This window comes from Equus caballus, chromosome 7, assembly GCF_041296265.1.
Source record: "Equus caballus isolate H_3958 breed thoroughbred chromosome 7, TB-T2T, whole genome shotgun sequence".
Taxonomy (NCBI): Eukaryota; Metazoa; Chordata; class Mammalia; order Perissodactyla; family Equidae; genus Equus; species Equus caballus.
This window is the reverse complement of record NC_091690.1, coordinates 12,698,522-12,716,030: the sequence shown is the minus strand read 5'-3', so window position 1 is coordinate 12,716,030 and position 17,509 is coordinate 12,698,522. Positions and strand designations below refer to the sequence as shown.

The 17,509-nt window shown below is 35.1% G+C and overlaps 1 protein-coding gene across 12 annotated transcripts in view; it reads right to left on the bottom strand.

Moving 5' to 3' along the window:
* The window catches only part of YAP1 (Yes1 associated transcriptional regulator), a 112,655-nt gene that overhangs the window by 19,216 nt on the left and 75,930 nt on the right, over positions 1-17,509 (bottom strand). For 3 of the 12 annotated variants that reach the window (XM_023644698.2, XM_023644699.2, XM_023644706.2), the window contains 2 exons: positions 2,665-2,858; positions 213-260 (listed from right to left, as the gene is read on the bottom strand). In XM_023644698.2, coding sequence (XP_023500466.1) covers positions 213-260; positions 2,665-2,858 — 242 coding nt within the window. The remainder of the gene's footprint in view (positions 1-212; positions 261-2,664; positions 2,859-17,509) is intronic. The other 9 variants (XM_023644700.2, XM_023644701.2, XM_023644707.2 and 6 more) reach the window with 3 other exon arrangements.

Sequence of the window (17,509 nt, the reverse complement as noted above, 5' to 3'; positions counted from 1 at the left end):
TAGAAGCTCTCTGGGAGGAGCAGGCAGGAAGCAGATAGTGTAGACTTTCTGGGAACAGCAATGTTAACTGAAGTATCTTGGCGGAAAGATGGCTCAAAGTTACACTCTGGGCTAATCTTCAGTGAGGACAGACCCCTGGAGCACAGGTTTCTCTCTTTCCTAATTTAGTTATCTTTTTTTTTTCAATGCTAAAATATCAGACAAGAGCCTACCTGACATTTTGGAGAATTTGCTGTGCTGGGATTGATATTCCGCATTGCCTAAGAGTAAAAAATAAGACGGATAAAAATTACTTGGAGCCACATAGTTTGGCTGTGTAGGCTGACTTACAAATTGTATCCAGACATATCACCATAGCACAGAATTCCCAAGCTAGCCCAAGAAGCAGAAGCAGACTGAGGAAGACAGGAGCCAATGGAGTCACCACATAACAAACTGAAACCTCAGAAGTGTTGAACAGCATTGAGGATAGGACAGCAAGATGTTAGGTGTCAGGACTCAAATAAAATTTCATACTGGCCAGGTAGGTTCTTTGCTTCTGAGAATTAGATGAAGCAAGAAAAGTATAATTTGATGTTTCAGTGATAAGAGAAACTATCAATGGAAGTTCACAGGAAGCCAAAAGACTTAAGATACACTGAATTTATACTGATTACTAAAAAATAAATAAATCCTAAAAAATAGACTATTCATATAAGAATAGGGCAGGTCTGTCACTTCAACATAAGAAAAGACAACAGAGTAGGTAAAGAAGAAACAAAGTAAGAATTACCTTTAAAGGAAGTGAAGCTATTCTGTCCAGGACCCATCACCCAGAGTAAGAGCGAGAATAAGATTTAGAACAATTCTTTGGAAGGAAGAGTTTTATAAGTAGCAGCATTTTGCCCACCAAAAATAAAACCAGGCTGATCTATAGCATACAACAAAATGACGAATGGCCCATTTCTAGACTTTAAAAATTATCTTACAAATAGCAAGACTTTGACATTAGTAATTAAATAACTTTTAATAAGGTTTCTTGGTTTTGATAGTCTTCAATGCGTATGTGAAATTGAGACTTGTGTTTACTTAGACCATCTAGCATTCAGCAACAACAAAATGAAAAGCAAGCAATGAAAACAGGCTGTGGAAAACATTCTCTTAAATTGCTTTATTTCTTCTAATAGCTATATAATTATATTCTTGATGGTGCTACCTTGTTCTGATACTACGCAATTTAAATGAAAAATATCTTTCCTTTATAGTAATTTGTTAGAAAGTCAGTTAGAGATACAGTAAACTCTGTTAAGATGTTCCTTCTCTCCACCTTCTTAATGGCAGATGAAGAAATAGTTGTTTCAAAACCACTTCCTGACGTCATATGCTGGCACAAATTCTCTTACTCCTATCAGGGCTCACTTCTGGTACCAACCACATTAGAATCACTCTGATAGATTACTGACAGCACAAACAGTTTAAAGGTGAGTCTGTCTAGAATTCCATGGCTTAGTTTAATTCCTCAGGTACCAGTTCTTCAAATCCCCAATCAGAGTTCAGTGATCCTATCAAGTTCATGTATTTCCATCAACACTCAAGTGACACTTTTAAAATGTAGTCCTCATTAAAAAAAAAAGAAGTACCTTGTTCAAATGCTTACATCCCGGTAACAGAAATGTAGAGTATAATGATTTTTTAATGTCTACCCTTAGTATGCTATGATTTACGTGGGGAAAAAAATAGTACAGATACATGTATTTCATGTTTGTAAACAGACAGAAGGTCTCTGAAAAAAAAATTTTACAAGAAACTGAGTTATTTACACCCAGAGAAGAGAACCAGGGAAATGGAAAAGGAGATTTTATTTTCACTGTACTTTCACCTTTTGTACACTTTCAGAATCACACCATGTTTTTATTATCTATTCAAAAAATTTATGTAAGAATTTAAAAATATACTGCTTTGATGAGATCATATTCCCAAAATCTTAACTTAGACTTTACCATTCTGAAACAAGATAAAGTAAAAATTGATTTTGAGACAAGGGATTATCTATTCTTATGGAACATAAAGACGAATAGGACTTTCTGAAAGAAAATTGATGAAAATGGTCATAAAGGGTTTCAAGCTCGCTGATGTTAGGTCCTACCCTTCCCAACATGAAAACATATCCATAAGCAGGTAATTTTAAAGCACTCTGAGATCTTGTAACCTTAGCATAATTTGTATTACGTTTTAAATACAACATCTTAGATTCAGCAATACTGAAACTTATTTGTCATTTGAGAAATATCATATCGGTGTGTTCCCCCAAATAACTCATTTAAAGTAAAAGATGTTTTTCCCCACGTAACGTCTTAGAGTTTCCCCCTTAGTGAAATCCTCAGCAATACAGTAATCCACAATTCCATGTAGATTTCAGAAAGCACCCTTGCTTCCTTCAGTTTCCACTTGACTGCAATGACCATGGCCAAAACATCTCTTTGTGATATGGGTTTACAAGTTACAGTCCACGTGATCAAAGGTCAGTCAAGAAACTAAGACAAGGACAGAGCTGGATAGAATATTTTTGTGTCACTCTACTTTTAAAGAAACAACATTCCTATGTAACAAATAAATACTAAAATGAAATATGCCCAACTTTAGGTAGGAAAACAAACCCAAAAAAGCGGAAGGCTGGTTTCTAACCTGTGGCCTCACCTGCCGAAGCAGTTCTTGCTGCTTCAGTCGCAGTCTCTCTTTCTCCATTTGTAGTTGCTGCAGCCGCATCTGTTGCTGCTGGTTGGAGCTGCCACTACCCATGACTCCTCCCTGTGGGCTCTGGGGAGCCAGGGGTGGTGGCTGTTTCACTGGAGCACTTTGACTGATTCTCTGATTCATGGCTGAAATGAAATAAAAGATCTGTCCTAAAAAACTAGCAAAGGAAAAGGATGATTTAGTTATTCAAAAGCAATTGGGGATATTCAACATAGCCTTTTCTGTAGTAAGACTGGAAATAACCTAAAAATCCATCAATAGTACAATGATTACATTAATTTATTATCGTTTTGTCATATTCGTCATTACAAGATGACAAGGCAGCCATAAGAGAAAAGAAACAAGAGGTGGCTCGACTATGCAATGCCATGGAACAGTCTAAGACATATTAAGTTAAAAGCAAAGTGCAGAACAGAAAGTGTCAAAAAGAAAAAATGAAGAAGAGTGAAATATATATTGCATGCATATCCAGAGAATATGAATTGAAAGACAGCCAAGAAGTAACTAACATCTTTTGGCTCTGGAGCTTGGAAACTGGTGACTACAGGACTGAGTTGAAGAGACATTTTTTTGTACCTTTTGAAATTTGAGTGATATAACTGCATTGCCTATTACAAAATATAAATACATACTTAAGTAGATTAAAATGATCTGATGCATGCTGATTTACAAGTATATGGATGGCAGAGATTTGTCTCATTCAACACTGCTGTGCCCCCATACAGCTCAGGTAGTCATTTTTTCAGGTGACCCTATAGCATACCTTTTGACAACTAGAAACGGACTAGATTCTTACACTACTGAATTTCTGTCAATAATGCAACATTGATCAAACTGTGGACTGTGGTAACCTCAGTGAGCAAATGGAAGTTTTATGATGCGAAAATGTTAATAAGAATGATATATCACCTTTTCAGACACATATTCAACTTTTTAAGGTGAAATTTCGGGTCACTGTTTCTACTAAAATGTTTAAAACGAGAAAACCTTAGGCCCAAATGGCTTCATAACATTCAAGGAAGAAATAATACCAAGCTTATACACCCTCTTCCAGAGAACAGCAAAGAACGAATACTTCACAACACTTTTATGAAGCCAGCATAGCCTGATACCTTCAAGGACATTAAAAGAAAGGAAAATTACAGACCAATCTCTCTCATGAACTTCACTGTCAAAATCTGAAATAACATACACTGAAAGCTCTTGTGACTTATTGGCCTCCCAGCCACATAGGGAACTCCCTGTGGTGATTTTCCTCGGTTGTCCCACAGAGGCCGCTTGGTAAATGCCAACTCTTCTTGGAGACTACTTGAGCAAACCTCCCCAGCCTCTTCCTAGAGTCCATCATGTACATTAAGAATTGTCTTCCCTCAGGGCACTGCCTCGAGGTACTTTCCCATTTTGTCTACTGACATTTCTCACCCAATTATAATTTTATATTTACAAATTTGTATCTTCTAGACTCTAGGAGCATGGGAGTGGGACAGTATTCTAATTATGTATATATCCTCAGATGCCCTCACAGCATCCGGCACAAAGTTTGTGCTGAAGTAACAGTGAAACATTTCTAAGTGAGTATTCGCTCAGGCAGAAATTTAACTATTTTAGATATGGCAATATAGAAATCTTACCAATTTCCCGTTAGACTGACCAGCTCTTCCGTGAGCATAACATCGACACAGAACCAAAAATATTAGAAAAAGAGAAAATTACAGACCAACCTCTCTCTGAATGCCTTAGTTCAATTCAACCTGCAAGAGCTACTCTTAATATAAGGTGATGGCATTATCAACTTATTTCTATTTTTTTGTTCCAACTTTTTCCCTCCAGTTTTTCTGTATTGCCTTTTCTAAATTAAGTTGAATTTATTTAGTTTAAATCTTTTCTTGGAGCATTTAAGTCAGTAAATTTACTTTTAAGTACTGCTTTTCCTGTACGTCATAAATTTTGAATTAGTATACTTCATGATTGTTCTATCCCAAATATTTCTAATTTCTATTGTGATTTCCATTTAGCTCATGAGTTATTTAGGAGCACATTTTTAAGCTTCTAAACATATGTCTTAAAATTTTTAAATAATTTCCATAAACACATAGAGAAGTAGAAAAAATAATACAGACTATGAATCCTCACATACTCATCACCCAGCTTCCCAGTAATCAAACCACAGCCAATTTTGTTTTACCTTTATCCTCACTCACTTTTTCCTCAATTATTTTCAAGCAAACACTACAGCATTTCACCCATAAATAATTTCAATATGTATCATTCAGAGTTTTTACTTCGATTCTCTGATCCCATAGCTATTTTCTCTTTTATGCTGAAAAACTTGGTTCTAATAACATTAATTGTATTATCCTTCTATACATAGGCATTGTTTCAAAATAACATTACTGAAGTTATAATCAACAAAATGATTATTAAAAAGTTTGTAAATTCTATGTCATTTTTTGTCCTTAAGATATTTCATTAGATGTACATAGTCAAATCACTGTGGTTAAGTCACCTGAAATAATTTGTGTGTAATTTGGCCACCAACTCAATACACAGATTCATTTGTGACATTCTGATTTTGAATTTTAGAGAATTGTTTTACTTCCCTCCCACCATCACCCCAGCCCCAATAGGTAACAGGTAACTGTTACCAGACCAGTTTTTTGTTTATTCTATTTTAAAAAATTTAAGCAAACAGAGACTTCTTAAAAATAGGTAGCATACTTTACTCCACTGTGACTTTTTTTGTACTTAACAACATATCCTTGAGATCACATCAAAGCAGTATATAGAAATTTTTCTCCATTTTCTTTTTAGGGTGTTTTTGCTAATTAGCATTCTATTCAACCAGTTTCCTATTGGGTTTTCACCAGTACTAAAGAGTGCTGTACAGAATAAGCTCACAAATACATTATTTTGTATTTCTGTTACTGTATCTTTGGGGTAGAGTCCTAGACAGGAGAGACTGCTAAATTAACAGTTAAAGACATACGTAACATTGCTAAATCTCCCGACCTCCCTACATACACAGGGATTGTACTTTGTTGTATCTCTACTAGTAAGGTAGGAAAGTTCTTTTTTTCCCCTCACAGCCTTGTGAAACTTTGGGATTTGTGCCAATCTGAAAGATAAGGAATCATTTCTCAGTGGATGTTATTTGTTTTGCCTTGTTAAAAGAGTTTGATCAATTTCCATATTTTAAAGGGCCATTTGCATTTTTTTTATGTCAACCGTGTTCCTATAGCTGCCTATAGCATTATTGGTCTTTCTCTATTTTAGACAATTTTTATATACTAAGGATAGGAAACTTTTGTCAAATATGTTACAAATAATTTCCTTCAGTTTACCATCTGTCTTTTTAGTTTATCTTTATTTTATTTCTTTTTGAGGAAGATTAGCCCTGAGCTAACTACTGCCAGTCCTCCTCTTTTTGCTGAGGAAGCCTGGCCCTAAGCTAACACCTGTGCCCATCTTCCTCCACTTTATATGTGGGACGCCTACCACAGCATGGCATGCCAAGCAGTGCCATGTCTGCACCAGGAATCCGAAATCAGTGAACCCCAGGCAGTGGAGAAGCGGAAAGTGCGAACTTACCCACTGCGCCACCGGGCCAGCCCCTAGTTTATTTTTTAAGTCAAATTTATCAATCTTTTTTGAAATTTTAGCTATATGTTCCCTACTCACAGTTGACAGAGGAACTCATCAATTTTTTAATGCAATGACTATATGGTTCTACTTCATATATTTATTTGGCAATTCAATCTAATCCATTTGGAATTTATCCTGGTATATGGCATGATCTATTTTATCTTTCTTCATGACTATCCATTAGTCTCAACACTGCTCATGTAGAGTGTATCCTTCCCCAAATCACCTTTATCATAGACTAAATTTCCATATTTTGTTATTTTGTTTCTGGATTTTCTATTCTGTTCATTAAGTACTCTTATACTACGTACCACAGTTTTAATTACAACTTTTATAATATGTTTTAATAGCTGGTAGGCAAACCATATTTTTTTAAAGCTTTTTTTTTTTTTTTTGAGGAAGATCAGCCCTGAGCTAACATCTACTGCCAATCCTCCTCTTTTTGCTGAGGAAGACTGGCCCTGAGCTAACATCTGTGTCCATCTTCCTCTACTTTTATGTGGGACGCCTACCACAGCATGGCTTGTCAAGTGGTGCCATGTCCGCAGCTGGGATCTGAACTGGTGGTTGAACGCGCGCACTTAACCACTGTGCCACCGGGCTGGCCCATAAAGCTAACTTTTTATTATTGGGTTCTAATATAATTGTATTGTGGTCAAAAGAAGGTGGTCTGCATAGATTCTTGAAATTTGTGACCTGACGTGTGGTCAGTCCTTGCTTTTGTAGGTAGCAGAGCCAGGGCCAGCCCGCTGTGTGCCCGGCCTTCTCTGTTAAGCCTGTTTGTGTTCTTAACACTTTGAGCTCTTGATATCCTCAGGAGCTGAACAGCCCCAAAACTCAGCAGGCCTCTAGCCTTGCCCTTGCTCACTGCTTTGTGTGATTTTATTTTCTGACCCACAGAGATTATTTTTTTCAAATTTATGACCCTGGTTATGTCTTTTTGGTTATCTCTTTTTAATATTTTGTCTGGCACAGAAGGCATGTCAAAACATGACTCACTACTGCATATTGTTGTAAGCCTTACTAATCTCTTATACGGAAAAATCATATTTATGAAATGTCTTTACAAAGAATAAATGGCTAAAACTTTCCTAATTATGGTATATAGTTTATAAAGTTTTATTGGAGAATGGGTAGAAAAAAAGTAAAAATTTTTGAGAGCTAAGATTTGTTAGGCACCAATCAACAACCTCGTTTAATACAATTGCTTACATCTACTGTTACTAATGTAAAAGTAACATTCGATGTACAATTGACAGGCATCACAGGATGACAGAAAAAACATGGCCTTTAGAATTATACGAATCACAATTAGAGCTGGGCAAACCAATTTAGTCATTCATCTAATCCTCAATTTCCTCAACTATACCTGGGGACATAACATCCCCGTTTTGGAGTCGTTGTGGGGATTAAGTAATGTATGTAAACATCTACTATCGTCCTGGAAAACCAGTAGATGCTCCATAAATGTTACTCTCCTCCCTTCTCTAAAACAGTCTTCTCTAAACTTTAAGATTACCACTCCTAAAGATAATCATCCTGGCTTGTATTCCTGTATTTCCCTCCCTCTGCTCCCACTTTACCAGGCCACTCATTGTTTCTAAGTATTCTAGATTCACAAAGGTAAGCATATTTATCTTTCCTAAATGATCTAAATGGAAAAAAATGAGTGGTGGAGATTGAGTCTTAGCTCAAGCCTCTTAGGGATCCTTCTTTTTCGGTGAAACATGTTCCTAGCATTCCAGTAGGACACTCAACATATTTCCCCAGAAATGTTTTTACACATTTTCCTATGTCAGGTTCGATAATATGAGTTAAATGTGAATTGGGGGACTGATCAGAGAATCCATCATATACAGTGAACACCTCATAAACTGAGGCCTAGAGCAAACAACTATTAGGAATAAAATGTTTTCAATCTCAAGCAATTAAATAAATTGATTTTAAAAAACCAATAGCTCATTAGTAAGTTGAGGAGTGTTGGAGTTATAAAACATGACTGATTTCAAAAGAGATTATAGCGCTATTCACTGCTAAATATTCCATATATTAAGAAACATGAGGAAAGCTTTTGAGCTTTCTACACTGCATTTTTATTAAGTAATATAGCATTTAATAAGTTATAACATTTAATAAGTTAATATAAGGTAATACATATTCCTTGGAAAAACTAATTAGACAATAATAAAATTTCACAAAAATAAAGAGGTAAATATCCTCCGCCTTCCACTAGTTTCCCAGAATCAGATACTACAAGCAGTAATCATCAATGACAGGCACCATTGCTCACGGCATTCTGAATGAATTGGTTGGTAAGGTCTTTTTCAAATCTAAGCTTATCTGACTATTCAAAACCACAGAAAGGGAAAAAATAGGATATCAAAAGATGGAGGAAGAACAGCTCTGCAGAATTAAACAGAAATTTGCACAAAATATGCAACAGAAATAGTCTCTTTGGCTGATAATGATGAGCACTATCAGTTGTGTTTACTTAAATGCTGTTACCTATGGATACAAGCAGTGCTACAAAGTTTCCATATAAAGACCTCCCTTAAACGACTGATTCAAACAACCTTGTTTATCTACTGAAGCAGGGATTTATTCCTCTCCAGAAGCAGCCTCCTGTTCTTTACCTTCTGAGTATCTCAAGCATTTCAGCAAAGTACAGAGCAGTGCGCCCACATGGGGTGCAGCAGAGACCTCACAAGCAGGCAAGAAACAAAACAGGCTTTGTTTCCTGGGGAAAGGGGGCAGAGTAGCCAGAAAAGAAGAGAACAGCATTACCAACTTCCACTCCTCATGATCAACTACAGTACTGAAATCCTAATGTTCCCAGTTTTAATAAAATTTCTAAAAGGTAAAGAGGAAAAAAGAGCCCCTAAAATATGACAGAACTTTAAAAACTACATGCTATATTTTAAAATTCATAGTCTGTGCTGCTTGGACTATGAAATAGTAACTGTTTCAAGTTTTACTTAACAAATTAGTCCTGACAGCTTCATGGTGGTGAACCATCGAATCAGCAATTACCGAAAAACAAGAGACCACCTTCTCAAAAAGAAAGGAGGTCATCACCATGGGTCTCTCCCCAAATTTCATTCCAAACATCTGAATTTTCAAACTTCAGACAATTTTTAGATTTACATAATTTGTAACCTCAACCTTGGAATGCTACAGAGTATTACAAATCTGGTAATCAACCATAAATTTGGGGATAATAAATTCGATTCTAATAACCTCATTAAGTGTAATTTAAAATTAGAAACAATTTTTGAACTTTTTAAACATTAATTTACATCAAATATCCCACAACATAAGAAAACATTTCTTACATTACTTTGTCTAGTATTTTATCAGGTCTCAGACACTGCATGTTTACATATTAGCACGGCTATATTAATTTCTTCATACATTTAGGGACAAATTTTAGCTTTTTCCCATATCTAGAAGGGTACACAAGACTGTAAAATAGCAGACATTTAAAAAAGAAAATGCAAGCTTTCCTAAAAACACAAAGTAACATGCCATCTGTCAGTCTTGAAACAGTAAAGACAAAACAACACACCCACTGCTAGCTAATTGGTTACTACACAAGCTAGGGGACTGAATCATCTACAAAAAGTTGCTACTAATCGACATAATCTATGTATTTAAATATAAAATGATGGTTTTTCAGCAATAATTACTACTTGATTCACAATGAAAATTTGTCTCTTATAAAAGGAGCAAAAGGCCAGGGTCCCAATGATTGAATATATCTCTTTATTATCAATATACAAAATGTTTCCCAACATTTAATTAAGCTAAATACCTAAATGACAATGCCATGTCTAGGAATGATTTAAAAAAAAATTTTACTGAGATATTTTACACATCATAAGTTCACCCTTTTAACAGTTTTTATTTATTCATAGAATCGTATAACCATTACCATTATCTAATTTCCAGAACATTTTAATCATCCCCAAAAGAAACCCCTGTATCTTTAGCAGTATACTTCCTATCACCCCTCCTCCAGTCCCTGGCACCCAGTAATCTACTTTCTGTCTCTATGAATTTGCCCACTCTGGACATGTCGTATAAATGGAATCAAACTTTATGTGGCCTTCTGTGACTGGATTGTTTTCCAAGATTCATTCATGTTGTAGTACATATCAGCATTTCATTCCTTTTTAATGCCAAATAATACTCCATTGTATACTACATCCTGTTAGTCCATTCATCAACTCATGTACATCTGTGTTATTTTCACTTTTTGGCTATTATGAATAATGCTGCTATGAACATTCATGCACAGGTTTTTGTGTGGATATATAGTTTCAATTTTGGGGCACATATATCTAGGAATGGAATTGCTGGGTCATATGGTAATTCTGTGTTTAAATTTTCTTTAAGTTTATTTTTTTATTTGTTGTTGTTGTTGAGGAAGACTGTCCCTGAGCTAACATCTGTGCCAATCTTCCTCTATTTTGTATGTGGGATGCCACCACAACATGGCTTGATGAACGGTGTGTAGGTTGACACCCAGGATTCGAACCTACAAACCCTGGGTTGACGAACTGGAGCATGGGAACTTAACTGCTACACCACCGGCTGGCCCCTATGTTTAACTTTCTGAGGAACTGACAAACTATTTTTGAAAGTGGCTGCATCATTTTTCAACCCCATCAGCAATATATGAGAGTTCCAATTTCTCCATTCTGGTCTACATTTGTTATTGTCTTTGATTTTAGCCATCCTACTTGGAATAAAGTGGTATCGTGTGGTTTTGCTTCGTACTATGTGCTAACAGTTCACCTAGTCTAAGACTACTCTAGGTCTTGTTACTAGAAAACTAATTTCTCCCTCCCACACTTTGCTCTTCTTTCCCAAGCACCATCTCCAGGCTCCAAAACTGGGTTAAAGTATTTAAATTTTTAAACTGATCAAAAATATCAGTAAGAAACATCATTATTTAGGTCAAATCGATTTCTTCTTCCTTCAACCTTCTATCAAAAGACAGGCATGAAAATTCTTTATAATGGTACTTTTCAAACAATACAATTATGGATGGAACTTAAAAAAAAATTCAACAGAACATTCTCTTCTCATCACTTCATTAAGTAGTTTGGGGCAGAACACAAGGGTTGCTAAATGAGGTGAGGAGGAGAAGGGAGAAAGTATTCTAACTAGCTTTCAGCTTTCTCTGTCCCCAGAGTATAATTGTTTTTTCCCTCTATTGTGAAAATAAAGTTTAAAGTCTAGCTTGGAGAGAAAAGTTCAGATAATGAGACTATTAGTCTAAAGGGAGGGGGAATTACATTTTAAAATATACCTGCCACTCTGAATTCATATTAGATTAATGTATAAGCAGTTACATTAATAATAGCTTTATTTCTAATTACATGTAATTTATTACTACTATGAATGCTCTTTCACTAGTGGAATTTATAATTTAGAAGAATATATACCTTAGTTTTTTTTATTGGTAAGCACAAAAACTGGTCTTTTTATATAGTCTTGAGCTTGTCTGGCATTTTCTCATCCTTTAATGTTCCTCTCCACAAAAGCCTTCCCTGAAAACCCATGCTCAAGCAGGTTCCCTCCACTCCACATTATTTCCCTTCATAGCACCTTATTTATTATCCTTCATTGTACTTAACACATTTTGTAGTATTTATTTGTTTAGCAGGCTGTAACACCCCCCCCCCCCCCCAAAAACAAGGCTAGCATAGTGCCTGGTACATAACTGGCACTCAAATAGTTGAGTAAATAAATACTGAAATAGTTTCTATCCCAACTAAGTAGGATGCTATTAGTAATGCAAAGGAGAATCTCCAAGTTGAAGCAAGTCCAGAATGAGTTCTAAAATGACTTCAGCAACAAGAGTAGCAGAGCAAAATGAGTATAAAACAAAACAAAGAATATGAACTACTCTCTTCTTCCAAACATCATTCTGGTTTATTTTATCAGAAACCTACATATTTGAGTTTTCCCTCAGGAAGTCTATAATCTCTTTTTCTGTTTCTTGTGTCCGAATCTCTGGGTTGGCACAAAAAGTGGCATCACCAAATGGCTCTCTTCTCTAGCACATTTTCTAAGATTCTTGCTATTAATGTAGAGTTGACATAAGCAGTTATAACGTGAACATAGTTTTATTTTAAAAACTAATTATGTTTTTCTGTGTGTGTTTGACATTAGGGGCTTTAGCAACACAAATAAACAATTTAAATTATCATTCAGTGACTTCCGTGGATCTTAAGCTTTTAAGTTGTAAAAATTCTATGACTAACTCATGTAAACAAAGACAAAAATATTTCATTATATCATTATTTGCATCACTGAATCATTATCAAGTAGAAACTACATATTAATTTAATTTCATTAACATATGCCTACTCACCTTTAGCAAGTAATGGAGAGATTGCTGACTGATAAACTATTATGGCACCATGCTCCTGAATTTAACACAAATTTTAAAAAACCTAAATAAAACCGCAAACCTCAAGTTGAACTAATTTTGATGTTATCTAATCTTATGCATTAAAATATTCATTTCAGTAAGTGCTTATTTTTTAAGTAAAAAAATATGTATTGAGGGCAACAATTAGTAAAATCTCTAACAGTATGTTTTAAATCAGGCTTCACTAAACACATAGCCTGGAACTATATTTTAAATCAGCTTACATCAGGCTTTCTATCATGGCAACTTCATGGGAGCTCTAAATTACAGAAACAAAGCATACCAGAAATACACCATCTTTAAGGCAGTAAAGCTGAACCCTGCTAATATGAGCATGTTTAAACTCCTGCATGCTTCCAAGAGTTTGAGAGTTGGACAAAATTATTGCACTCAGCACTGCCCATCCCCCATCAGATTTGTTTGCCTGGCCATACTCACCATGTGATAAGGCTTATCTTTAGATTAAAGGTTGAAAGATTTCCCTGTCTCCTCTTCAAAAGCAATTCCCAGCTGTGACCAGAGGACCAAAAGCTAAACTTAAATGGTGCAATAAAATAGTTCAAAAGTATCTCTGAAACCTCAGTGCACTCAAATCCATAAGGCTATTGAGAAAAATCAAGAGTCCAAAGCAGTCACTAAAGAATTCATGATCTAGCATATTGTATTGAATTAACGACTGGAAATACTCTTAAAAGCATTCAGTATAATCCAGTCACATTTTACAGATGAGTCCAATTAAGTCAAGAGAAGTCAGGTATCTTTCTGAATAAGTTGTTACGTTGTGATACCAGAACTTTGGGCCAACTGATTCCCAACTAAGTAGCTAAATTTTTCTACATCACAATTTAATTCATTTGAATTTAATACATTATGTAACTACCATGTAGAAAACAGGATGCTAGCTAACTTCTGCAGATTTGAAAAATGGATTTTTGGAGGGCATATAAATTGCCAGGTCAGAGCGATGCCATAACTATTTTTTTGCACTGGATAATGTACACATAAAATACTGTATTGACCATCACATGCAAAGAGGCACTAGTAAAACAAAAAGCATCCAGAGAAGAGGAGTGAACTGGTAAAGAATCCAGAACTCTTACCACATGAAAAAACTGGAGAAACCACAGAAGAGAACACTTCTGGGATTAGAAGTGTATTCACAAATTTGAAGGGAAGTGTATTTCTGGGTAATAAAGGAACACATACTTTCTGGTCATTAGAACTTTCCTTAAATAGAATGGACTGCCTTGTAATGTGGTCAGCTCCCAGTCAAGAGAAAGGTCAAAGCTGAGGTTAGAAGACAATCTTTTAAGAATATAACAGAGGAGAGGGATGATAATTCATCCAGATGGTTTCACAGTCTGCTCCAATCAGAGATCTTATAATTCTCTTCTGTAACTGGAAACTCATTACCTTGGGTAATTTCCTCAAGATGAGTCACAATATCAGCATATAAGTAGATGCATTTACCACTGTCGTCTTCCCTCTGAAATTTCCATGTATTAGTGTTGGTGAATTAGGTGTTTCTGAAAGATTAACCGCATGTAATCTAAATTTCTTAAGAATTCTAGGTGTCAAAGATCAAGTTCAGATTCTAGTTCTGTCACTCAACTTTATAACCTTAGCTAGGTCACAATTTCCCTAGATTTCAGAGAAGTTCAGATTTGGGGCACTATTCCCTACCTCGCCCAGTGTTTTTTTATTTTTTAATACAGGTTGGTGGTTTGGGGAGTCACAATGACTGGGTGTCACTATGGCACTTAGTGGGCAAGAGCCAGGGATGTTTTACGTCCTGCAGTGCCCAGAACATATACTCTCCCCTTTTGAGGAATGTCAATTAGAAGAATTATAAATTCCTTTTCAGGGTCAAATTTTCTAAAGTTTATCCGTTAAAAATTTTTAGTTAGCAACAGCTCTTGTAACCTGAAACACATGGAAACATCTTTTCCTCCCTATCCTAAGTAGTCAATAATAGTCCACAACCAAATACTGACAATTTAGTATCACCAGGAAAGAGTTAAAAGAGAGAAAGAAAAACAAAACAACTCTTGTTTTTAATGCATGGATTATTAAGAAATTTGCTTCAGTAAAATTCAAATGATTAGATGCTGACATTCTATCTACACAAGACTCCATTAATGGAGTTACAGGTTTAGTTTCCACAGCTTTTAGTGTTTTTTCCCCCATCTCTAATAGACCAGACTTAGGTATTTAGTTGGTCATTACGTGCATTTTCATCTAAGAGCTATTAGAAATATTTGATCTTAAAGGGAAAAAGTTAATGAACGTCTGAAACAGTTAAAATTTTTAGTTGATCTCTATTGATATAAAACATTCAACTTCGATAAGAAAGATGTGCTGAAGAACTTTTGGCTTTGGGACTTAATAAATTATATATATTTTACTTATTCTTTTTATTATTTTAGGAAATTATACCACACACAGAGCGTATAGCAAGTTTTGGGAAATTTTGAAATGGAATCAAAATCAACATCTGGGTTTTAATTACCTTTGCCATTTCCATGGACAGGATTTCTACACACAGAACTGTTGTTAGGAATTAAAGGATATTCTGTTTTTGCCACACTAGATTGTTCATTACTTCCTTTAAGACTCAAGATACATATGTTAGCCCAAATCTCTGGTTCCAATATTTTATTTGCACTAAGTATGTTTTTATCCCAGCAGTGCCATCAGCACTTATTTCAGAAACACAGATTGCTAACACTATTTAATGTCCTTTTATATAAATAATAGGGAAAATAACATTACATAAATGACCAATTCATTGACTATTAGTGCTTTGGAGTAGATGTCTCATTATGAAGTACAAAAATTATAATTTTTGTGTGTTTTCATTAGAGATTTTACTGGAAAATGTTCATATGACTATATTACATAAAACAATAATTCTACAATGTACAAGAAAATGTTTTAAACTTGAGACTCTGCATGTTTACAAGTATAAAATCTCTAGGAAAAAAGAGTGTTTATATGAAATAATTTAATGGCCTGCGTAATACTCAAGCATCAATTTTAATACAGGGTAAAAACATTCCTAACATGATTCCTTAAAAACAAACAAAAGCCCTCCTTTGTTCAAAGCCAATAATTATCAGTGAGTCCTTACTGCCACTGGATGTCATTTCATGAATTGTTACAAATTAATAATAAATTTTCTAAAAAACTATAAATGTCAAATATACCTAGTTTTTAAATGTTAAAGAATAAGAAAAGTCAGATAAAAAAGAACCAACCCACAACAAATTACTATTTAATTTCCTGAAGTTATATGGATAATTTATTAATTTCATGTGGGATGTGAAGGACTGATAAATTATTGTAAATATAATTCATCTAAAGTATCTGATAAAGAACTGAAATATAAGAGAGGCTGGTGTTTGAAGGAAGTGAGTGATAAAGTTAAGCTCATTCAGAGGCGTTATCTTCCATTCTAAAATATCAAAACACACAGGTCAACTTGACTTAAGCTAATTGGTATATACTTTTAACACAGATTTGGGGAATACAGGAAAGCAACCACGAAAGCAATAATGTACCACTTGTGTTTGTGTGGCTCAAAGAGTCAGAAAGGGGATAGTTTATATTTTTTTGGCAGAGATAAAACACAATCCCCTACAGAACTTCAGATTTCAAGGAAAACTCCTTCAAATTCAGCAGCTAACAGCTTGTCTCTATTTGCTGTCACTCTAGATCAGAGAAACCCACACTTTTTTTTCTTTCCTGCCCCCCTTCAGTTACACTTGAGCTCTCTGACTGAAAAGGTCTGGAACAGATTAAAAGTCGGGCCACAAAATAAAAAGCTCTGGCATGTTGTCAAGCCTGTCTGGAATACACATACACAGTGGGCCCAAAAAGGGGAAACTAAAGGCAATAAGAGAATTTCATGAAACTTTTTTTGGCATATCTAATTGTATGCTTGCGTGTACATATGTGTTGGAGGTAGGAAAGAAGAATGTTTTTTAGTACTTTCTTCAATTTAAAACAAAAGACCAAGCTGTGTGTGTAATTAATGAATCTAGTTAAGCTCACACCCAAGTTGTTTTATTTCACTGTCTTAACTGAAAAAAAAAAAAAAATTTTTTTTTAAAAAGCGCTTTGTTTCCCTTTCTGATTTCTGCATTAGTTAGGAGTTAATCATCATCTTTTATAACCTTATGTTGGTGCGAAAAACCACAGTACCATTTTTAAAAACTTTTGAAAACGAGGACAAGCTAAATTCATTTCATTAAAGATGATTTAAGGAAACATGGTTGTTATCACTCCAGTCCACACAAATGGCAACATTTATTAAATTCTCTACCTTACTTGGTTTCCTATTTCAACCACAAGGGCTTATTCAAGTATTAAATAGAATCTGAAGTTGCAAATTATTAACATGCCACATTACTTTTTTAACACCCAAATAGGTCTTGAAGCTCAAAAGGCTAGCATTTAAGCCAAACCGGATATTTGTCAAAATGAGTCTCTGCCCTGATCCCACCTTTGACTTTCCTTGAATGGGGGTTCCACCAGTCCATAAAGCTGACCAATTAGTCAGTTTAGGACAAACCCGAACGTTGGGACTTTTTAAAGGTATAGATAAAGATACAGGAGAACTGTTCATAATGTTCCTGACAGGGAAGTTATTTTACCCAACCAGCTCTGGGTATAGTTTTTCTTTTTCTTTTT